The sequence below is a fragment of the Camelus dromedarius genome, chromosome 2 (genome assembly GCF_036321535.1).
Source record: "Camelus dromedarius isolate mCamDro1 chromosome 2, mCamDro1.pat, whole genome shotgun sequence".
In the NCBI taxonomy this organism is placed as follows: Eukaryota; Metazoa; Chordata; class Mammalia; order Artiodactyla; family Camelidae; genus Camelus; species Camelus dromedarius.
This window is the reverse complement of record NC_087437.1, coordinates 56,196,676-56,221,569: the sequence shown is the minus strand read 5'-3', so window position 1 is coordinate 56,221,569 and position 24,894 is coordinate 56,196,676. Positions and strand designations below refer to the sequence as shown.

Below are 24,894 nucleotides of genomic sequence, written 5' to 3'. Positions count from 1 at the left end.
ACTGTTAAGCACTGGCTCAGATCCTGATTGTCTTCCTATAGTACCAGTTATAATAAGAGATAAGACTTACCGAGCAGTTAATATGTGCCAGCCCCTTCTCTAATAACCCTCTCCTTACCACACCACTCAGTGATGATGGTGACACTGGTATCCTTATTTTGCAGATGCAGAAATGAGCATCCAAAGGATAATAACTAACTAGCCTATGTTACCCAGCTAGCAACTGGCAAAGGAAACGCAGCAAATCTGGAAGGAGAGCCCCTGCTCTTAGCCATTTTTTGCCACATTGACTTCAACAACTTCACAGGACACTGCCAGTGAGCATCAGTCTGAAGGCAAATCATAATTAGTATCTTAGTATTATAAAAATAGTGTAGTTAATCTAATAATTTAACAGCTAGTTAGCTTATACCTTAGAGTAAACATTTGGCAATGAGATAATATTTTTCCAGCAGACTAGAGGTAATTCAAATTTCTGTTTCTAAAAGTCTCAGGCAGAGGACCTAGAATAGTGAGCATACATTCAGACTCAATGAATGTCAGGTACTGTATTCTTGAATTGGGACATATTTATGGCCAGTGCACCTGGGATGGCACATAACACATAGTCTCACATCCTGCCGTGTATATGATTAAAGCGGGAGGGCAGGGAGTTGAAGTCTCTGGCTTACAGTATTTCAATATTCCCTTAATACTATTTCTATAGTCCCTGAATTTGACAGCTAACTGCTCTCCAACATACCAGTGAGCTAACCTCTTCATAATTCTTCCCATTTTTCTCTCAGTTTGGACCCTCCAGTCCTGGCCTCCAGCATTTGCCCAGATCACAGTCACATTCTTCTAACTGGAATGCACTGTGGTACCCTATCCACAATTCATCTCCACCATCCATTCTTCACTCTTCAGAGTAATGTTGTTAAAAACATGATCAAACAAACCTGACTAGGTCTTGTTCCTCCTTAAAACCTTTTTCATGTCTTTCTATTGCCCTCAAGAAAAAAAAAATCCAAATTCCCAGGTAGAGCTAATCATTCATAGCTACATATTAATTGGAAGAAAAAATCTTTAATACCCACTCTTCTTCACCAGTCCTCCCTTTCTCAAATCTTATTATTTCTCCATAATAAGCAGAGTTGCAATTTATAGTTCACAATCATGGATAATACAACTGTCCTCAAAAATCTCTTAGGAAAGAGCCATAGTAAATACTGACATACTGTGTGAATCCACAAGGCCCAGCTTCATCTCCGTCTTTGAAATGGTTAAACAGAGAGAGGGAATCAGAGTCCTGTTTCCCATCACGTGCTCTCCTTCAGGGACACAAGTAATGTCTCTATCCTGTGTTGATGGACAAAACTACCCAGCATTTTCAAAGATTTGATCACTCTTGGCTCAGCATAAATACTTTAAATCACATAAAGGCATACAAGATTCATCTCCACTCGTCACTGGCAGGTGCACTCTTCTCTGTCTCCAGTGCTGCTGCCTTTGACATTGGTCAGACCCTCTCACCAGCCCATTTCTATGCTAGTTCCACAGCCTTTCATTAACTGACTTCTATCTCTGCCTCCTGCAACCCAGGAAAATCTTTCTAAAACACACAAATCTGCTCAAGTCCTTGCCTAAAATTCTGGGACCACTTCTTGTTGCTTAGGGCACGATAAAGCACATGCTCCTTAGCAGAGCAAGCAAGTTCTGTCAATTCATCTACTCACTACACACACTTCCTATGTGCACATTAGCACCAAGAATCTACAGCATCTAGAGAAGTAACATAAGAGGATGAAGCAAGAATAGCAGACACTGTGGAGAAATGGGAAACCAGAGAGCCCATGGAGAGCCACACAGTATGGCCATCTCTTTTTGATCTGACTCTAGACTTTTTAGAAGGACTCATTCAATTTTTTAAAGTTAAGGCTAATTTAATTTTTGGATAATTACTGGGCAAAATGCGTGTTTAAGCCAAATTTGAGAGGCAGCACACCAGTTTGTAACTCTGCTCTGCTTTTCAGTATAAATTCTTTCCTTTGCCTAAAATGTTCTCTCCCTTATGTAGCTGGGAATTTAGTTCAGATATTGAGTTCAACATGATGGAATGACAGCCTGCCTACCACCCTCTAATCTGTGGCCATGGAATGCTCACTCGGTACAGCTGACAGTGATCACATACTGTCCAAGTTCTGGACTCAGCATTCCACAGACACAATCTTAGTTTTGTTTCCTTCTCACAACACTGTGAGTTGGATATATTCATTTTACGGATGGGGAAGGAGAGGCACAGAATGGTTAACTAACTTGGTTAGCATCATGTCTAATGCAGGGAGAAAGCAGTCTCATAACCCCAATTTGGTCTCATCCCAAAGACCAACATATTAACAACTATGATCTTTATCACATTGCCACTTCTTTTTGTTTTGATCTCACCACCACCACCATCACCACAAAAACCAGGATCTCCTCGAGAGTTAAAACTGACTTTACTCACCATTGTGTCACAGTGTCTCAGACCCCTTCTCATGAAGATTAGAGATTCTTCCTCCATCAGTGCACCCATCTGCTCGCTCAGCCATTTAATTACCCAGCACTCACTGAGCACCCAGTATTCACTCTGACGTAACTGATCTGGGAACTTGTGGGCTCAGGCTGTGGATGTCCCTGTATGGGTGGTTTGGAGAGTCACCACGGAGGCAGAAGGCAAGCACATGCTCCAGGCTCGTAGAGGCCACTGCATAAGCTCTCTGCCACAGGAGCCAGATCTATTGCCCTTTACCAGCTGTGTCATTTGGGGAAAACTACTTATCTGGGCCCCAGTTTCCTCATCTGCTGTGACTGACCCCTAACTCACTGGCTTTTCTGAGTACTGAGTTCACACAAATAAAGCTCTTAGGATCTAAATGATCAGTAAGTCTTAGTTAGCGTGATGATTAATTTTACGTCTCCACATGGCTAGGCTACAGTGGCCAATTGTTTGGTCAAGCACCAGTCTAGATGTTGCTGTTAAGGTATTCCTTGGATGTGATTAACGGTTAAATCACAAACTTTGAAAAGCAGATTGCATGCCAAAATGTGGGTGGGCCTTACCCAATCATTTGAACGCCTTAAGAACAAAGATCGAAGTTTCAGGGGACCAAAAAAAAAAAAAAGAATTCACCTGAAGACTGCAAGATTTTGGACTCAAGATTGCAATATCAACTTTTACCTCAGTCTCCAGTCTGCTGGCCTGCACTACAAATTTTGGACTTGGGAGTTTTCACAATTTCATTAGCCAATCATTTAAAATAAATCTCTTTCTCTCTCTCTCTCTCTCTCTCTCTCTATATATATATAAATATATATATATATATTCAAATATATATATATATATATTCAAACTCTCCCCAAATAAAATAAATCAAAATGGTACAGTCTAATTTTAAGTAGCAGTGTAGCTTTTTGTGGGAAATAACAATGGTGCTTTCTCATAGCTAAATTTGTTAATGGGCCAAATTCTGCCCCTAACATTTTTGAAATTATCCCTCTACAGCCTGACCTTTGGTATTTGTTTTATAATGTAAAGGATTTTTTAAAGTATTAAAAATGTTTATTTATATATACACAAAATTAATAATATATAATATAATTATTTATATATATACTATATATATAAAATATATAAATATAATTAACTTGCCTAACATCATTCTAATGCAGAGATCGATCGATCTATCTATCTATCTATCTATCTATCTATCTATCTATCTATCTATCTATCTATCTACCTACCCATCTCTCCTATTGGTTCTGTTTCTCTGGAGAACCCTGCCTAATACACTCAGTGTTACATTAAGGAAATTAAAAGTAAAATATCATAATCTGACCTTGATTCATGATGATCAAGTTCGTGGGGTGTTTCTAGCATCTCTAATATTTAAAATGAAACCTGTCCCCACACAGGACAAAAGCAAAGGGATTAAAGTAAGTGAACAGTCCTTTACCAACTTGCTTCAAAGTAAATCTTTATGATTCAAAGAGCAGATTTTATGGCAAAATTCCATCTTTTTTTTTTTTTCTTCCTCTTTTCTGAAAAGATAGATCTGTTAGGCAGGGAGCTGAGGGGAGGGCCTAAGGGGGAAATTTATGTCCACATAAGACAGAGACTTAATACAAGCCTTGAACTAAGGATTTTCCCACCTAACCCTCTGAAGAGCCATGTGATTGCAGTCGTTTGGTACCACATCTCCATCCTCTGTCTGCTCTTGGTTCACCCCTTCTCAGAAAGAGCCCTTCAGCCTTTAGCCCCAGCCAAGGACGCTACACAGGGCTCGAGAGCAAAACTCTCCAGGGCTGGGAGGTGGAGCCTAGAAATCTCATCTGAAGCTCGCATCCCTTTCATTGCTGCCTTTTCGATTTCTGAACCCAAAATTATATCTGCCTACTAGATACCCCGTCACTGTGCTTCAACTAGGACTCTAAGTGGGATTCTAAAAGAATCAAGGCAAGACAAACAGTCTTTCTGAACAAATGTGAGAATCATTTGTAAATGGCAAGGTTAGCAAATTAAATATATCTGTTCTGCTTTAAATAATAATAACCACCATTTCATGTACTTACTGTACACTAATTACGTTCTAAGTAGTGCACACATGTTAACTTGCTTAATCATCACAACACGATGAAGTAAGCGTTTACTTTTTCATCTGAAAGAGGGAAACTCTCAAGTTCAAATATGTTGTATACATTTTCCAGAGTTACTCTGCTAGTGAGTGACAAAATCAAGATTCAAAAGGTTCGTGCTTTTAACCACTTGCACCTCGTGACTTTCTCAAAACCTCCAGAGAGCTTCAAGGGACTACTGTAAGCAGCAGTTATGACAGGCAAGCACCAATGGCTTTTTAGTGACTTTCATGACCTAATACCAGAATTCGTGTCCCGTTTTGCCATTTGCACTCCGATCCCTCTCTCAAGCCCTCAGTAATGACACAGCTGATTGTTCACTTAGAGGTGTGTTCGTCCATTCTGCTTTGACAACCCGAGAAGCCCTGGAGAGTCAGCATTAACATGCACCGTCACTCAGTGCAACATTTACCTCCGCCAGCCCTCCGTCCTCTCATCATTCACCGTTTCTGAGAATTTGCCACGCTGCCCCTTGGGACGCCGTTTCTTTGTCTATACTCTCTTCTACTGCTCTTATTCTCACCTTTGCTTTCATCTCTCTGTGGATCTCTTGTACTAATTCCTGGTTCTCAGGATCGTGGCTGAGCCCAAGCATCAGTCACATAGGAGGGAGCCAGCAGGCTGCTTGCTCTTTTCACCCGTACTTGCTTCCTCGGCAGCAACACCACCCCTGCATGACTCTGCAGCCCCCAGGAGACTGAGACGGGACACGAAGGAGCGGGAGGGCAGTCACAGTGCGGAACATCTCCCTGGAGGGAGAAACACATGAATAGGGTGCCTAATTCCCAAAAGCCAAAGATTCTCAGAAGATTTGGTTCACAAGCGCACTCCCGTAGGACAGCGCTTAAAGGCACGCGCTCCGGGGTCAAAGTGGATAGCCTGGAATCCCAGCGCTGCTGTTTACCAAATTCGATCCTGGGTAGGTGATCTGACATCTGTGTCTCTGTCGCCTTCACCCAGGAGATGGTGCATGTAAACCTCAGGGCTCAGCACCTGGCGATGACAGCACGTCCCCACCAGCGTCAGTTATCACTACTCAGCATCACAAAGCGTTACACTAGGGTGACCTTTTAGACGTCGACCCCTCACTTTCATTGATAGGGAAGCTGAGAGAGAGAAAGGAAGAGATCTGGCTGAGTTACACAGCTAATGTTCCTCCTCACCAGGCCAGGACATGTGATGCACTATCATGGCCTTTCTAGAAACTTCTTGTTGCCTCTCTTACTTATGCTTCATATACTAAAGGCCAGTGTCTGTAAGTTGTTTTTCCTTTTGAGCTGATGGATTTCTGCTAAGCCATTATCTCACCTCTCTGCCCTGAGAGAAGGACAGAAAACCAGACAGGATTTGGGATGTCAGAGATCACCGCGGCGTAAACAGCATGTACAGAGGCGCTGTGGGTGGTGAGGTAATCAACCTCATACAGACCTGGAAGGGAAAAAACAAAAACACGGGGCCAGACTCACCACAGAGTTCATCCCTCTAACTCCCTGAGTTAATAGATTGATAAAAACAGGTCGTAATGTAGCTTAAAAGGGCCTGTGCCCAAAAGTATTCACTGAACTCAAATCTTGTCTTCATTAAACCAATCTGAACAACCAAGAAACATCTAAAAATATTTATAATTCGGAACTGACTGGAACAAAAAAGATAAGACCTGTTTGCCTCACATGGTAGTGGTTTAGTCCCACAGCAGATTCTGGGTGCCTCCTCTGAGCTCAACAGTCCTGGGGTGTAAATAAATCAGATGTGATTTATTTACACACCCACAGCTCTTCATCTTCATGTGTGGACGGAGATGTATCCAGAGCCACAGAACATCCATCTGGACTTAGAAAGGATTACTAACTGCGGGTCCAGACTCTGAGGACTCATCCTGGGTGTGGTCCTGACCTCCAGAGCTGCCTGAGACCCCTCCTGGGGGAGGCTTCCAGATAAGGGATGGCACCCCCTTGTTTTAACCTTGCTTACACCAAAGTAAATCTCATCAATCAGTTCATGTATGACCCTCTTCATCGCTCATCTCCAAATCTCCATGCAGACCTATCCTTTGGATTTAAACCTTCAAAAGGTATCTGGAGATAGCCAGGCGGAAGAGTGGGTGGTCGGGTTTGGGGGGGGGTGTTGTTTTTTTGCTTCTTTGTAACTTTATTCAGGGCAGTTTTAAGTTCACAGGAAAACTGAACAGAAGGTACAGAGACTCCCTTACACCCTCTGCCCCATCAGGTGCAGGGCCTCCTCCTTTACCAACATCCCTTTAATGGTAGAGTTCTTTCACTCCACTCACTCACACCCTGAACTTTTTTTCTTTTCTTTTCTTTTCTTTTCTTTTCTTTTCTTTTCTTTTCTTTTCTTTTCTTTCCTTTCCTTTCCTTTCCTTTCCTTTCCTTTCCTTTCCTTTCCTTTCCTTTCCTTTCCTTTTCTTTTCTTTTCTTTTCTTTTCTTTTCTTTTCTTTTCTTTTCTTTTCTTTTCTTTCTTTTCTTTTACTGTTCTCTCCTTGTTACAAACTGGCAGCTGCCATAGTAAACATTGGAGCATATCTTGGTTTTTCCTTAGCATGTTCACTTCTGCCTCTGAGGTGGTTCTTTTTTAATAAAACCATAGAAGCCTCTCCTCCCACCACACTCACACCACACACACAAAGCAGTTGGGAAAACATTTTAATTATTCCAAACCGCAATCCCTAAGGTAAATTTCTGAGTAACTACAAAGAAGGAAGCTCTAGAGACGCATAGAGGGAAACTAAAAAGTGAACTAGACCAAAACCTGGCCAAAGCCAGACACTGCAAAAACAGCCAGAAACTGGACTTCCTAAATCTGGCCCAGGCCCCTTTCTACTTGGTGGGGGGGGTGGGGAGCAGCGGTGCTTTTTAGATGTTGTCACATTTGATGAATAGCATCTAATAATTCATTTGTAACACCCTTTTAGGGGTGTGTGGGGCCCACTGGCCAGGTCTCTCTGAGAATGAATCACTGCTTTAAGACAAACTGCTGTGGGGAAGAGGCTGGGATGTGTGTGTGTGTGTCTGTGTGTGTGTGTGTAGGAGTGGGTGTAGGGGTGGGTGAGGGTAGGCTGCATTTTCATAAGGATGATAATAGATTAAAAGACATAGATTTCAGTCAAGCTGAGATGTAGTAGGAAGCAAAGTAGACTGAGAACCAAATACTGGACATGCTATTAACCTGCTGTGTGATCTTATGAAAATCGTGTTTACTCTCTGGGTCTCAGTTCCCTTAATCTATAAAGTGTAAAGATTTTTTACAGCCCTGGCAAAAATATATGATTCTACCAGAGACCCTGAAGGGAAGAAGGGGACAGAGGGAGGAAAAAGGAGAAACGGGGCGGGAAACCGGGAGGGAAGTATGTGTGAGGGAGGGAAGAAGAGTGGACAGAGGTAGGAAATACCTTTTAATCAGATGGTGAAAAAAAGTTGAAAATGAAACCGTGCGTTTCTTGAGGGCTCGAGTTTTCATCTTTAGGCATTTTTAGTGTTTAGCCTTACACAGTAATTTGGGGATCAATGTAGACTGAATGAAGGAAAGCCTGGGAAGGTTCACGGAGGAAAGAGCGAAGGGAGGAGAGAGAGGAAGCGAGCACAATGGTACTCTGCAGACCTGATCCTCCCCCAGCTGTTCCCCCGCCGCGGGCGGGACCTTCCCGCCGCGGCGCGTGGACCGGAGCGGGCTCCCGCGCTCGCTCTCGCTTCCCGGGGAGCCGCCCTGAGGCCGCCAGGGGGCGCTGCTCTGAGGCAGCCGGGCCGTGCCCGGCGAGGGGGTGGAGCTGCTTTAAATCGCCGCGCCCAGCGGGTCCGCATCTCAGTCCTGGCCCGGGAGCAGCTAAAGCTTCTCGACTCTCGACTCTGGTGCCGACCCGGACCCGGACCCAGAGTTTCTCCAGCGGCGGCGCAGGGAGCAGGGCTCCGCGCGATAACTTCCTCGGCGCCGCTCCGCTATCCCCGGGAGTCCTCCGTGCGCACCTGCCAACTCCGCCCTGTGCACCTGCCGCCCCTGAGCCTGCGCGGGCGCCAAGCGAACCATGGCCAACGCGGGGCTGCAGCTGCTGGGCTTCATCCTGGCCTTCCTGGGCTGGATCGGCGCCATCGTCAGCACGGCGCTGCCCCAGTGGAAGATTTACTCCTACGCCAGCGACAACATCGTAACAGCCCAGGCCATCTACGAGGGACTGTGGATGTCCTGCGTGTCGCAGAGCACCGGGCAGATCCAGTGCAAAGTCTTCGACTCCTTGCTGAATCTACACAGTAAGTGCATTCCCCACTCCCACGGCTGTGACCCAGGGACCCCAACCCCTCAGTGGCTTCACTTTGGGACTAGTGGCTAACAGCCAATTCGTTGTGTGATGACATGGCTGTAAACCTTACGTGGATCAAGTCTATTGATCGTGTGCTCTGTCCCGAGGAAGCGGAGGGGACCGTGGTTTGGGGAAAGGGCAGCCCAGTCCTAAGGTTTTCTCGAGCTCCCTGGGTGACGCTCGGCTCCTCGGTGTGTGGTTTCATCTGACATGTCCATGGGGATGGGGTGACAAGTGAGCAAGTGAAGGCCAAACCTGAACTTGAGCTCTTAGGCCTCCCTTGGACAGTCTAAGATTCTGTGTCAATTGTAGTGTTGGGATGAGATTATGCTATGCCTTGGAAAGTCCAGAGCTTGGTAGCTTGTCAAATTTGTAAAATTAAATAGATAATCCCAAAGTTACTAGATACGTTTTTTACTCTGTCTTTACTATCAGTTTTCATAGGGAAAATTCACCTTCCTACATGGAATTTCCCAACCTAGTGTCTTCAACTCACACTTGAGTCTGAATCTTTTGATTCTCTTGAATTTTAAGATCCAGTAAGTGTGGGGGAGGCCCCTATACATCTCCTTTTGTGACTCCTTGAAGAAGCCTCTTAAGATTCCCCAGAAGAGTTTAGCTTTAAAGCCAGGGGTTTTCAGAGGAGACAGACTGTGTAGTGCTATTTTAGAAAGTGAAGATTGGTGGCAGGTAAAAAAAGGATGACAAGAAAGAAAAGTTCTAGATGACCTCCCTTCATAATATGAAGGGGTGAGTGAAAGCACTGGAGACAAATGCCTCAGCTGATGAGTGCAGAGGTCAGGAGAGAGAGGGCAGGTCTTCTCAAGTCTCTTTCTTCTGGAAAGGAGTTTCTGTGCGGCAGGTGCTAGCTTACCTCTGTCACGTTGGAAAGGATTATATAGAAAGAAATAGTCCTAAGGATGGATGGGGGGGAGAAGGATGACAGGATGGCATTTTTTCCTTTTATTATTTTTTTTTAAATAAAAGCTTTTGAGTGTCTTGTCAAAAACTCATTAAATTCCCACTTACTTGAGTAATAACAATTCGTGGCTAGAGTATCTTCTTTGAGCTATTACGTTAGTTGTCCTGAACCTTGTGTCTGTCATGCTCTTGAACTAACTTGAAGAAAAGCTTCCTAGGGAGGAAGGTATAGCTCAGTGGTAGAGTGCCTGCCTAACATGTGCAAAGTCCTGGGTTCAATCCCCAGTACCTCCACCAATAACCAAAAAAAAAAAAAAAGGAAAAAAATAAATAAAATAAAATACTTATAAATAAACCTAATTACCTCCCCACTTCAACAACAACAAAAAACTTCCTTAGTCTTCACCTAGATGAACAAGCCGCCCAGCAGCCCCTTTATGTGCTGACGGCGAGCAGTGTTGTCACCCCTCAGGTTTACTTCACTTGCTTTGTCTGTTTCCTGCATGTGGTTTTGTCAAAAGCCACACACTTTAGTTATTAAATCTGTTGCAATCTGTTGAACCCTCTTGAGTATCTGTGGAATTTGCTTAGTCAATGTACACATGGTGGTTTTTAGCGTTGTCATTTCAGCTTTTCGAAGTTCCCATGTTAGGATTCCTTGATGCCAAATATAAGGAGTATATTAGGCATTCTCCTTTATATAATCATTGAATCCCCCTGTGGAAAGATAAATAGATGTAAAAATTATGTCAGGCGTTTGGGGTGTCATATTGAGGGACTGGCAGATGGAAATGGTTCTAAGGGCAATTCCAGAGAGGTCTCTGATTTCTCTGAGCTAAATAGTTCATCTTCAACATGTTTAAATAGGTGTCCTTTTGACTTCCTTAAATGACCAGATGAAATCAGACTGATCCATGTTGTAAATACTCAGACAGGTCATCCCTACTCATGATGTGTTAAATGTTTTATTTTCACTTAATTTTAGTTAATATAGCTCTTACAGTTTTTAAAGCTGTGGTGGAATAACTAAATAGTACCTCCCTTTTCCCCCCGTACACATTTTGGAAATTTATTCTTGATGAATTTTTTTAACTCCAAATCAAATTCTTCTTTTCTTTTTGGCTAAAGCCAGGGTTCATCCAAGGTGGGGCTGAGGCTCTCCTCTCAAAACTGATTCCCAAAAGAGGGAGCCTTGACTCACATGTACCCTCCCCAACCTGCCAGTGACTCACTAGATGCCTTTGGATGGAGCCCAGAGAACCTACCTGTCTCCCTTTCTCCACCTGGACAGCTGTGCTCACGCCCACGTGATGCAGAGACCCAGAGAGGTGAATCATTGGTTGGTTTTGGTTTAGTTCTGTGACATCTAGAGGTGAATAGGATTAGCTGTACATATAAGTACTGTTCCTTGTAAAAGGCTGCATTCTACAAAGTACTTTTAGGTGAATAGCTTAGTTAGAAGTTTCTTGAAATTGTGTCTTGTTCTCTTTGCCAGTGGAGCCCACTTGACAACTTAGGGCCGAGCTTCCAAGATTTGTCAAGGTTGTAGCACTAGCCGTGTTAAAAGCCCTTGTTCCCCTGCTCTAACTAATGTCAGCTAAAAAAAAAGCACATGACGGGCGTCTAAAGGGATGCAGTGTACTGACACCAATATAAACTTCTCTTAGGTGGTTCTTGCAGAGCAGTTTTTGAAAATACAAGGGAGGAACTGCCTGGGGAAACTGTCTATTGTGGTTTTACTACGGCCGAGACAATAAAGACACTTCTATCCAAGTATGTGATGTTTATTGACATTGATGACTCCTGCAGCTGCTGGTTGGAATATCCAAAAAAGAGTGCCAGACTGAGTTGCAGTAGACTTTTCTTGATTAAACTGTACGTCTTGCCTTGTTTTGATCCAGTTCTCAAACTTTTGGCAAGCTAGTGCCTATTTTATGTGCTTAGTTAATTGCTTCTTCTGGCTTGACTTTAATGGCTAGAGCTGTCCAAACATTGGGTTGCATGGTGGGAGGTGTACAAGCAGAGAAATAAGTAAGCATTCTGAAGGAATGTTGTAGGGAAAATCCAAGCCCCAGACAAATGGGAGGTTAAGCCAGAGTCTCTCTAAGTCTCATCTAACCTTAGGATTCTGTAATTTGTTTGTAAGCTCCTCTAGCCTGTTCAACTCGCTTTGCATGAATCCACATGTGTGTAGGTGTGCTTTAATGAGTACTGGTTGTCAGTGAAGTTTCCCAGCACTCTCACCATGATGTCAGCTCACTCAAAGAGACAAAAATCACTGACTTGTACAGTCTTTGAAGCATAGGCAGAGAGGAGGGCACCCACTTACACTTCCCTGTTAAACCAAGGGTGTTCAAGGGGCCACTGGTGTTCAGAACTGTTTTAAGCATTAGTTCTGACTCTGGGAATGATGAAAGTCAAAACCCAAACTCAGGCTTGAGATCAGAAGTTCTCAGTTCTTACTCTGGTTTTGCACTAACTAGCCATGTGTGTCATGGTGAGCCACTCAGTCTCTCTGGGCTGTAGTTTCCCCACTTACAAAATAGGGCAGAGTGGGAGGACTGGGGAGGTGAATCCATGATTCATTCATCCATTCAACAAGCATGAGCCAGGCCCTATCCTTGCTTCTCGGGATGCAGCTCAGATGATTGATAAGGTGCCAAGGTTGATTCCTTCCAGTGCAAACATTCTTTGTTATAACTCCAGTGATGGAAGGAAAACAGGCAAGTGGCATAGTTTAGGTTTCCTTGATGGGAGTGATGAGTAAGTAGCATAGAAGGAACAAAGAAGAAAACATTTAATCATGAGACAGTTCCTCTAGGAAACAAAAGACGAGAGCAAGACTGCTCGGGACATCCAGAAAAGTGCTAAGTCCTGCCTCATCCCCGACACTTCAGTTACCGACTCCGCTGGTGTCCTGAGGTCACACCCAGTGGCCACCAGTTCATGCATCCATAAAATGGAAATACTAACAATGAGGACTCTTGAGAAGCTTTGAACTTGAGTAAAAGTGAAATATTTAATAAGTGAAAAAGCTGAGAGTATAGTTCTGACACTCTGTGATGAGCTCATTTAAATGCAGAGGAGAAAAAGAGGGTTTTTGCTCTAGTCATGCAGTGGGTAGTCCATTTATTTGCCTAATACTTACTAAGCAACTACTGATGCAAAGAGGGACTATGTGAAGATGCAGATATAATTAAAATCGACCTTGCTTGTGATACAGAGCCCAGAAGGTAATGATGGAGTAGTGTGGCTAGTAAATGGCTTGAACAGTGTCAGGTATTTAAAGGCGATTCTGCTGCTTGTATAGTAAGACTTCAGAAAAAAAAAAAAAAAAACTTCAGAAAAAACAATCCACTGACTTGTCTATGCTTGTCCTTCTACACTTATGTTGATTACCCTCACTGGAGTAGGTCAGTAACTTCTAACTCATTTCTTGTCTTATAAGTAGAGATCTTTGTAAGAATGTTTTCAAATTGTACTTTCAAGTTGCAAGTGGCAAGAACTCCTTAGGGAGTCTTTAATCTCAAGATTATCATTCTAGCTAAGTATAATTAAAAGACTGCCTTCTCGCTGTACTGCTGAGTAATGATGAGAAACAGTAGTGTAACTTTCTGAATGTTTGCTAACCATGTTCTCCACGGACAATTTTAGTCAGTGGTAATAATATTGTAGAGGTATCTGCAAATTAATGGGCCAGAAAGGAGCATATTTGCTTCTAGGATTTGATCCAATCAGACCAGCTCAGAGTTAACAGCTGAAGGCTATATCTCTCTGGTCTAAAATATTTTGTAGTTTTCAAACATTTCTCAATTTATCTGCCCTGACAATTACTGTTCTACCTGGAAAATTTTATCTTATAAAATTAGATGCATAATTTAAGATTTTAGAAAAAAATGAAAAAACAGATTGGGTTCAACTAAAAGTCTGAACTTGATTTCTCCCCAGGTGAATTTCTAGCTTTTAATGATCTAAACTAAGTCTGGTTTTAGGTAGCAAATTTTTATTATTCTTAGGCTTCCTAGGCAGGTGTTTCTCAGTATTATTTCAAAGATTAAGCTTAACACAAGAGAGTATTTTTACCTATCGTATTAGTAGAATTTTTTAAAGGAAAAAACCTGCTCGAATTTAAATTCATGGAACACAGATCAAATAATCCAGGAAGCTTGCCAGGCATGGTTCTTAGTGCTGTGGCTGGAAACATGAACAAGTACTTGGCCCACGTCATCAAGGAGCTCACAATTACATATTCTAGATCTCTGACTTCGAAGGCTTCCGTAAGACCTTAATGTGAAGGATTCATCTGGTTCCAGCTTAAGACTGTGCAATTTACATTCTATCCACACATTAAATTCTCGTTACTGTAACACAACACTTGCTTACTTGCAGTTGCAATCCACTGTTACATATATGCCCAACTAGTGAGTTTTCATACCGTTAGGATTCTCAGCCTGTTTTTTTTTTTTTTTTGTATTTTTACATTTTCCCTCCACATATCACTATAGTTAAGAATTCACCCAAATAGTTCCAGTGATGCAAGATGAGACTTTGTGTTTGATCCCCATCTAGTATTGTAAACTTGTAAGACATTTCCTAAGCCAATGGATGCCAGGATATAAATGAAAAAATATTGCTTTGCAGAAGAGAATTATTGCTTTATCAGATTTTTAAAAATGAAACATGATCCCCTTGCTCTATATAGTTTGTATAATTCCTAAGTATAGGGTTTTTCCCCCCATTTGCCCCATTATTTTGTGTGTACTATGCAAATGATACATTATCCCATAAAGAAAGAAAACATACTATAGTTTGTAGCCAACAGATCAAATTATCTGTTCCCTCCTCCTTAGAAACTTTGTAGAAATCGTGGGAAGAGTAAAATGGGTATGGCATGGAACTCAATGTGTTTCCTTTGAGCACTGGAAGGGGAACACACTTAGAGATGGGGACTGTCGGGGTGAGCTCACTCCAGGCGAGTGCAGGTGGAGCCCTAGAGGGGTGGATCCGCGTGTGCTCCCTGCCCGCGTGGTTTTACACACGGCTGACTCAGGAGGTTGAGGCCAGCAGACTCCTTGCGATCGGAGTGCTCAGACCTGCTGGGCTGGTGGCCTGCTGTTCTTACGTGAAGTACAGATCAGAAAGATTATTATCGAAGCTGAGTCTGGTTTGGGGCCCTCCAACTCCAACAAAGTGGAAAACTTGGAGGTCAACAGAGAAAGCAACAAAAAGTGATGAATAAAGGGTTGGAAAAGTGAGCTTTATGGGTAAACAAAGCAGAAGGTGGTTGAGAGATGTAAGAGGCTATATATATTTAAAGGGCTGTCATAGGAAGACAGCATAAAAATCCTCTCTCCCCTTCTTTAAGAGTCTCCAATGACTTCTGATTACATTTAGAATAAATTCCAAACCCCTACCCCCAGCTTGCAAGGCCCTACATGATAGATGCCTTCTGCCTACCTTGCTAAACCCACCTCTTCTTACTTTCCACATCCTATCGTCCTCTAGTAGAGTGATTAGTGACCCCAGTTTGTCCGGGATTGAGGGCCTTCTCAGGAGGCAGGACTCATAGTTTTAATACTGAGAGAGTCCCAGGCAAACGGACAAGTGATCACCCTTACCTCCAGTCACATGGATTATCTTTGTTACCTTCAGCGTCTCCTCTTCCAGTGTTCCTTTGCCTGAAATGCTTTCCTTCTGAGTGGAACTTAGGACCAATCTGCAACCTGCATTATGTCTAAGAGCTAAATTATTTTGTTTTTCATTTTCCTTCTAAGTAATGATTGTCTTTGCAAAAACTGCTAGTAAATCAGAACGCAGGAGGCACCACAGCAACGGAGACCGTGGGGCTTTCCTCTGGATGTCCCAGTGTGGTTTATGATTCCAAGGAAGAAGTTTCACAATAATCTTATTTGCAGCTGTAATATCTGGTAACCCCATGGTCCATGACACCGTGTTTTGATTCAGGAGTTCTTGTACCACCCTGGGATCTTACGATGAGTGTATGGGTAGGTGCCCATTTGCCCACGCACATTTATGGGAAAGTGGATCTGTAAGGGGAGCAGGGGAGTGTCTGTGGTTTGCCTTTTAATTAAATCAAGTAAAAATTTATTGTGGCTTTCAAAATATCTCTCAAATTACTGTAAAAGAAGCCTTGGATACTTCTCAGAAAGTGTTATCACAGATTGTCTGGCAATGGAAAGGGTGGAAATATTAACAAATTCAAATTGAATGATGTTCTAAAAATCTTTAGTGTTAGTTATGATTTGTAACCTAAGTTTTCAACCTTAGAAAACACTGAAGCTGAGCCTAGGTCTAAATTAGATAGTGAGACATAGAAGCTCCATCTTATCCACCCCTTTTGAAAACCATCAGGAAGTCAATTGTTCAAACTTCCTGGTTAGAGATATCATCATTCACACTTTACATAGTAAAAGCATGGCCCCAAAGAATAATAAGTAGCTTGCCCAAGATAGCATGTTTGCTTGCAGTGTAAATAATATTTATACATGCAAAAATGCTTGTCACGTGTTAGCACTGTCAATGAAATAATGATCTTCATTTGAAGGAGGAAATAAATCTGGACATCATCAAACTCATCCAACTATTATTTCTCATTTTTCTTTGAAAGTCTGTGCCTTTATGCCACAGGGATGGTATCAGGTTTTCACTTTTTTAAGAACTTTACTGGCATAGGCTCTCAATCTGACCCTATTTATTTAATCATGACTTAGTACACCAATGACAACAGCAGGGAATTTGAAAATTAGTGGAATCCTGAGAAATACTACATTCAATTATTTTCTGCTGTTTTACAACATGACAGTTTGAATAGTTTTAAATCTGGTGATCTCTCTGAACATAAATCTACTATGTTCCAAAATAACGTCTTAAACGGTATTCTGTTTTGTTCTAAGGAAATAGTACGCACATCCCCCAACCCACACTCGTCACTGGAGATACAAGTGTTCCTTATCCAGCCATGATAATGTATCAGAAATTCATTTCTTGTCTTCTGTTTTCACCCACCCAGGTTCTCTGCAGCTTGATGACTGGAGTATAAAGCTATTGACTATTACCAAGATATATTGTAAACTGTTTTAATTATAAATGTTTTAACATTGAAGATGGCACACATGATTGTTATTTCAAATTTAAAATACTCCATTGTTAAGGATTAAAAATGTATTAGTTCAGCTAAACCTACTCAACTAGATCAGTGATCATTTAGTCAGAGGATTTTAAACTGAATGTTGAAAACACAAAGTGCTAGAGCTGCAAGGATTCTTACTCATCATTCAGGCGTTTGTTTCTCTGGAGAAGAAACTATGTTGATTACCTGCAAAAAAAAAAAAAAAAAAAGATCACTAGGACTGGGATCTCTTGATTCCTAGTTACTTTGTCTCTCTTCCATACAACACTGAAATATGCTTGGTCCTCTACAACTCTTCTCTTGTTGGTCTAGACATGATTTTTACACATTCTAAAATGTTTTCTGCCAGGTACTTTGCAAGCAACCCGCGCCTTGATGGTGATTGGCATCCTGCTGGGACTGATAGCCATTTGTGTGGCCACTGTTGGCATGAAGTGTATGAAGTGCCTGGAAGATGATGAGGTGCAGAAGATGCGGATGGCTGTCATTGGGGGCGTGATATTTCTTATTTCAGGTAAGAGCAGTCCTGTCCCCTATTGGCCTTATTAAACTCTCTCTGGAATGGTTTAAGATCTAGTTTTTGGTTTCCTTAGATTACACTGGATTTGTTGCACTTGGATCGATTTAATTCAATTCCTTTAAAATCTGAAGACAGAAAACCATAAGTCCAGTTGACTTTTACACGAAAATTTGAGATTGCTGCCCATAATGGACAGGTCTATTCCCTGAAGTTTCAGGTACCAACTGGTTTGTTAGAACCGGTTTCTCCAGGCAAAGAGTGAGATTTGTTACCTAGCACACACTAAGGAGCAATTCTATATAATGTAGAGAATTTCCATAGTGTCCCTGCAGACACCGTGTGGAAAAGATGGGGGATACTGAGAGAGAACATGAAGAATGTGTCAGCCATGCAGGTGTGTGGAGAATGGACGGGGCTGGGGTTATTGGAGGAAGATGAGGACATCATTCCACGTGGGCAGGTCTGTTTCCAGAACAAACATGCCGCCACCTATCCATCATTGGAGAGAAATGCCAATTGGAGTGGAGGTGGAGCGTTGGAATCCTAAGAAATGAAAGTAAATGAGTTCGGAAAGAAAATAATACAACAAGGTCTTGAGAAAAACCTTGATAAAAGAATGAGGTTGTCTCTTCCATAGAAAATCATTATGTATTTATTGTTTTATTCACATGTTGATTAAAGAGTTAAGATCTGTGACCTTCGAGAAAATGAGAGCCGGAGGAAGACATCGAGCCTTTGTTTGTAAAGCCTTACAATGAGGTTTACATTAAATAAGACAGTGTGGGTGTAAAATTGTGTGTGTATAAAGCAGTAGGCTATATTACTATGTATTAGCTATAGCATATGTGTCATATACTATAAGTAGTGGCCTATCACTTTGAAATAGACTATTATATATACTATATAAAGTATATATAGTAGTCTATTATTTTTGAAAATGACACCAATGATATAATCTACCACTAGAAAATTCTACCACTAGAATTAGACTTTCTTCTCTCATTTTATTTTTAACAAGAGACCTTAGGAGGGGTCCTGCTCCCAGCATGTATGTGGATCTCATCAGTAATGTAGGAGTACGTGTGGGTTTGCTAAAGTCTTGGTTAGTTTAACATGACCGGGCTTTTAGTTTATTCAAATTGCTCCTATCAGGAAAAGCATGGATAGCATTTTATTCCCAACAGTTTGATTTTACATCAAAGGCTATGAATAAAAGTTACTGTGTAGACCCTTTCTTTTGCTTGTCTCTTGTAAGTCTCACCCATCACTCCCACTTCAGTTTCTGGGACTTCCTAGCGAGGGAGGGTTACAAGTTCCAGAGCATTCTCAAGATCTATTTGAGCAGCCAAAAGCAGGAGTGTTTTCTCCCGAGTATTTAGAGGCAATTAGATTGCACCACTTTTCTGTGGGAGGAAGGGGGAAGGAGGGGTAGCATAGAAACTTTTAATCTGTCTAAATTGATGAATTTTTAGAATTACTATAAAAAGAATTATTTAGTTTCTTTGGATAAGAAAAATTGAGGTGTTGTATGCTTCTTATAAGTGATAGACTGGATTACTTTGACTATACAGTTTCTCTATTACTGAAATATGAAAGGCAGGAGAAATTGGGAGTGTACTGTCTGTGTCGATCTGATGTGGTCAGCGAATCTCAAGGCAACCCCTAGCACGTCTGGCCAGTGGGCCGTAGGAATTTAGGCGATCTGGCCCACTCTGAGATAGGTCCTGCTCCTTCCTGCTACCTTGGAATCTTTACTTTGATTTGATCCTTCAGAAGTGTAAATTTTGAGTCTTGGCCAAGAAGAATGTAGAAGAGTTTTCATCTTCCCTTTTCTATGGGACTGGCTATACTAATAAGGACTTCGACTTTATCCAAAGTAGTCAAGTGCACTAACGTATAGCGCTGTATTTGAGAGAGATCTTAAATGACATGAACCTGCTGAACTGTTCCCCAAAAAGTGTTACTTATGCCGATGACCTTGAACTGTAAGTGAATAAGATGACATGAAGAGTATAAGCTATGCCTAACTCCAACCTAATATTTTGTCTGTCTTAAGAGAATATTTAGGATAAATCATGCCTGAACCACTAGTCTCCCTAAAGTCGTCTGAATTAAAATGGACTAAATTAAAAATGTCAGGACTATTGATGAGAGTTAATTCTAGTAAAATACTTATACATGTAATGAGCCGTATATTTATGCTCCACATTCCATGGTGATTAACAGTCTTTTGTTTTGAATTTCTGTTAGGTCTGGCCTTTTTAGTCGCCACAGCGTGGTATGGCAATAGAATTGTTCAGGAATTCTATGACCCCATGACCCCGGTCAATGCCAGGTAATGCTGTTCACGCGTATAGTTTGCTCTCTGAGAAGATACCCTTGTTATGTTCTGCATAGTCTGGGTCGTGCTATAGCTTCCAGATTTGCCATCCAGAATTTTATGCAATTTTCTGTCAAATTTGAAATAATTTGAATGGCCTGTAACTCAGTTAAACTAAGTTTGATACTTGCTCTAACAGCCTATATTAATGACAAAATGAACTTCAAGGTAGAAAAGTTCCAAGATGTGTGCTTTTCAAATGTATGCCAAAATGTATGTTTTTCCATATTTAAAAAATATTATTAATAAAGATACCAATATATTTGAAATTTCATTTTGAAGTGTATTCTGATACTTATAATACTTAATTGTGACTATTTGTAACTGAACACAGCTTATGATTGATCGAAAAAATAGTATCTTCTGTAGAGGTTAATAAATAACACTTCATTTCTAACAGTTTATTAATCTTATTTATGGAAAACAGTCTATTTATGAAAATGATAAGTTACCACTTTGAAATTCTGTGTTTCATCTCAACCATAAAATTAACTTTACAAAAGTCTTCCTTCTTAATACTGCAAGTTGTGGAAGTTAAAGAGCTGACTCTGGGCTCTCACTTAATGACACTGTTTGATCAGAACAAGGCTCCTTGTCTCATTGTATTCACATCTTTAGAGGCTAATAACTACATTTAGGATCAGGATGTTAGGCTGTAATTATTGTTTGTTAAGTGCTAAGATGAATGGATGAAAACTCTAGTGGTTGGAGAGAGAAGGTGTGTTTCTCTTTGTGATGATCACCCACGCATAGGAGGACACGTACCGCGATGATTGTGTTGGAACCCATCCCATAAGATTTACCACATAGGGGCAGAAACTGCTGGAGGTCAATAGGCTAAAATTTTACCAGTAATGGATATGAAAGCACAGTACAAATTGCTAGGCGCTGTACACTTGTTTGCATTGTCTCACATGATCCCCAAAGCAGTTCCGTGACACGGATGGGATCATCCTGCTTTATGAGAAGCAGTAACTGAGGCTGAGAGGTGGAGTTCCCAGCCCACTGTTGCAGCACTTGAGAATTTGCTTTAAGATTCAAACCCAGGCCTTTTCACTCCAGATCCAGCCCTTCTCTTTTCTTATTGTCCACCATCAATCGCAGGTCTTCTCCCCAGAAGTATGGCTTCATACATCCGCCTGGGTCAACTTAATCTAGAACAATCTGTGGGCTGCTGAGAAGTCTTCTGCACAAAACCACAAATTTCAGATTTCAGTGTTTATAGGTACCTGGGATTAACTACCCCAAACGTTAACAGTCTCCACCACACTGTAGCAGTTTCTTTAAAAAGTACGGCTGCTGCTTGGTGATAGCACGCCTTGTTAAGTGTCAGCCTAGGATCCGAGGACCAAGCCTGACTTCTGAAACATGTGAACATGCTTTACAAGTCTCCTACACGTGGGAGAGTCTTTCATTTTAGTTGTGTAATAGTTGTGAAATTAACCTGCTATTGCATGCCGTGTTGCCTGATCTACTATTGCAAATTGTCAACGACGACATTGTCAACATTCTTAAGTGTGTGTGTGTGTTCAAAAACCTTAAAGTACTTCATAAAACTTAAAGAGATAATGAGGAGTTATTTGCAGTGGGAAAATGTAGTAAGTATGATACTGATTTCTTTCCTTAATTATGTTAGAAACACTTCCAGTGATTCATTGATTAAACAGGTGTGCATGATCTTTTCTTTCTAGGTATGAATTTGGACATGCTCTCTTCACTGGCTGGGCTGCTGCTTCTCTCACCCTCCTGGGAGGCGCCCTGCTTTGCTGCTCGTGTCCCCGGAAAACAACATCTTACCCAACGCCACGGCCCTACCCGAAACCTGCGCCTTCCAGTGGGAAAGACTATGTGTGACACAGAAGCAAGCGGAGACAACTCTGTGGGGGAAAAAACAGGAAATGGACATGGAAATATTGTCACTGACATTAAGAGCTTAGACTTTTGGCTCTTGTAGTCTGAACTGTGGTGTTACTAAAAAACCGTATTTTTTTTTTAATACCCATTACTAAAAATGGCTTATTCTTATTTTAGCTCCTTTCCTCAATACAGGAGGGAAGCCTTTTCCATTTGTATCACTGCTTCCCATTGAGTAATCATCTCAGTTGTGGGAGGAGGGCGCTCCTTAAATATATATAGATATGTACATATACATGTTTTTCTATAAAAAAATTAGATGGTGAAAAATCTTATTTTCCTTATGTGGGTACCAGCATACTTAAAATATATCTAAAAAATAAAAATATATTTAATTCTATATTGATTAAATAGGTAGTTTATATGATATTTTCCTCTTCTTTGTTTATGTACACATAGATAATAAGTCAAATATCATTTACCGTCCTTCACCAGCTTTTAGTGTCTTTCACAGAAGACCTGACCTACTTTACCAAGTATGAATTATTTCAATTCTTCATATGTGCCCTTTTCATATACTTACATATCCTTTTTTACTATGATCTTATAGTATTTGCTTTGTCATTGGTCATTCTTCATGCCTTTATTTTTTGTGAGGTTGGGCTTAACTCTTGAATCTGACAACACATTTTATATGCCTATAATTTAATTCTTAAAGTCTATAAGAATCTCTTACAAATCAGAGCATTGGGAGCAAATCATTCTGTGCGACTAGACGGTATATTCCTGTTGACCTTCCCACACGCTCCCTGTACTCTGACCTAGAACATGCCTGTTTGCTTTGAAAATATTTGTCTCATTGAGGAGCTGTGTGCTGCTTTCCCAGGTGTTGTAACACCATTTCATTGATTGAATTTTTTTGAGCCTACTTTTTCCCAGTTGTATATCCTCCCAAACTACCTTTTTCTTCCCCTCCTTCCTCAACTGTACTGCTTTCTCATACACTTTACCTCTTCTCAGAGACGGGTAGCCTGCTTGTCTGCATGGAGTGTTGGACTATCTGCAGTGACAATCTGATGACAGATATTCCCTCTGTTTCTGTAAGGGAGTCATTTACTCTTTCTCCTCTTTTCCCATCTGTCAAATTGAAATAATGATACTTAACCAGCTGGTAAAGTGGTGTAAGTATTAATTAGCTGATATTATGCTCATTCTTTGAACATGAAATATGCCTAAGTACTATTTGTATTTGCTAAATTGGCTGTTAAGAAGTCATTGAACCAGACCTACACGCGAGCTTTCACGTTGTTCAGCACCTTCTTTTCTCCACAGGTCCATGTCCTTCCTCTCAGCTGTGGCCACCATGTTGTTGGTGCTCTGTCCCATTTTAACAATTGCTCTTAGTTTTCTGGTCTGTGGAAAATGCTCCTTCACTTGAACAAGATGATGTAATGGAAAGGGTGTTGACTTCAGTGTCTGGAGACCTAATTTAAGTCTTGGTGCTATCAATTACTCTGTGAGTTTGGGCAAGGCACTTGGTTGCCCTAGATTTATTGCTTCATTTATAAAAAGAGGATTGTATTCCTGACCTGCCTACCTCACAGGGCTGTTGTGGGGATCCCAGGAGATGGGATGTATGTGAATGTGGTTTTGTAAGATGAGAGGTATTGGACTAGGGGAAAGAATTAAGGAATTCAAGTGCATGGGTTTGGGATTACTTTTCAAATGACTGAAAAGAGAGAAATTTTAAGACATGGATTTCTTGCCTTAACCATCCTTTCCAGTGATGAGACACTAAAGTGGAATTCAGCTTTTAAGTGAAAAGGATTCTAAGAAAGTGTTAGTTTTCTTCAGTCAGAATGGCCTGATGCTTTTTGTGGGTAAGCTTTTCTCCTATTAGGAATGCAGACTTGACCTAGGACAATTTTGCAGATGTGATGGATAAAACAGAAGTGTCAGTGTTGGCAAACTGAAGAATGGAAGATTTTTTTGAATTATAATGACTTACAAGGGTAAACAAGGTGGATATCTCTCAAGTGATGTCACTGGAGGTGTTGCTATCAGCTGGCAGCTAGCACTGCTAGAAAAGGGAGTTGGGGAATGTAATTCATAGTGAAACCACATGGGGAAATTATCCAAAGGACTGCATCATAGAATCTGAACCTCATAAATTTCAGTGTATCTTCCAAAAGTCTGTGCTCCTAGAATGTATAGTTCAAAGAACCTCTGCTACATTCATAGAGCCTAATGATGGGTAGATATAAATACATGGGGTTACTAGTTGCTAAACTCTAAAAAGAAATCTATAGTCCAAAGTGGCCAACAGGATTATTACACCAGAATTTATCTAATTTTGATATTTTTGTACTCTGCTACATACCTGGAAACAGACAAATAGATACTTGGGGGTTTTGTAATGGGAATTTGTATAAAGCATTACTCTTTTTTCAATAAATTGTTTTTTTAAAATATAAAATAAATCCTTGGTTTTTTAAAATTATTTATTTAACGATTGCCATGATTGGAAAAGAAGTTGGCTTGGGACAGCATCTGACTCACTGTGCGTCCCTGGGAAAGAGCTGTGGTGCCTCTGGGCCATCTGTCAGCTATTTGAGTGACTCCACCCACCGGGATGCCCTATTTCTCTCACACTGTGCTTCTTCTTCATCAAGGGTGGTGATAGAAGAGAATTTCAGGAGAAGTTACTTAATTTTCCTCACCCATAGAAAGGGGACATGCTATGGTAAATAATTAAGTGAAAAAACAGCCAACTGTAAAGTACTGTGAAAACTTAAGGTGGTTGTGTTCCTCACAGGTTGGAAGAGAGGAAGATAGCTAGAAATCCATTATTGTTTTTGTAATGATTATTATTAAAACTAAGTTTTAGGTTGGCAAGTGATGAAACTCGTCCACTCATTATCTGAAAATGTCAACAATTGATAAAGCCTTAATTGAAACCTCTCCCTAAGCAAGCAAAGGATTGCTGCTCTATGTGGAGTCTCAGACATTAGCACTAAGGGTGAGAGACTAAGATTATTGTCAGGCAGTTTGATCTGAACTCCCCTTAAATTGTTGTTTGTTTTATTTGTTTTAGACTTTTTTTTTT

General features: G+C 41.1%; 1 protein-coding gene across 1 annotated transcript; it reads left to right on the top strand.

Moving 5' to 3' along the window:
• Positions 1-8,462: 8,462 nt before the first annotated feature.
• CLDN1 (claudin 1) lies at positions 8,463-24,268 on the top strand. The gene is made up of 4 exons (XM_010990106.3): positions 8,463-8,913; positions 17,384-17,548; positions 19,805-19,889; positions 21,626-24,268. Exons 1-4 carry the CDS (start codon positions 8,691-8,693, stop codon positions 21,786-21,788), a joined length of 636 nt encoding a protein of 211 aa, XP_010988408.2. The 5' UTR covers positions 8,463-8,690; the 3' UTR covers positions 21,789-24,268.
• The last annotated feature ends 626 nt before the right edge of the window (positions 24,269-24,894 follow it).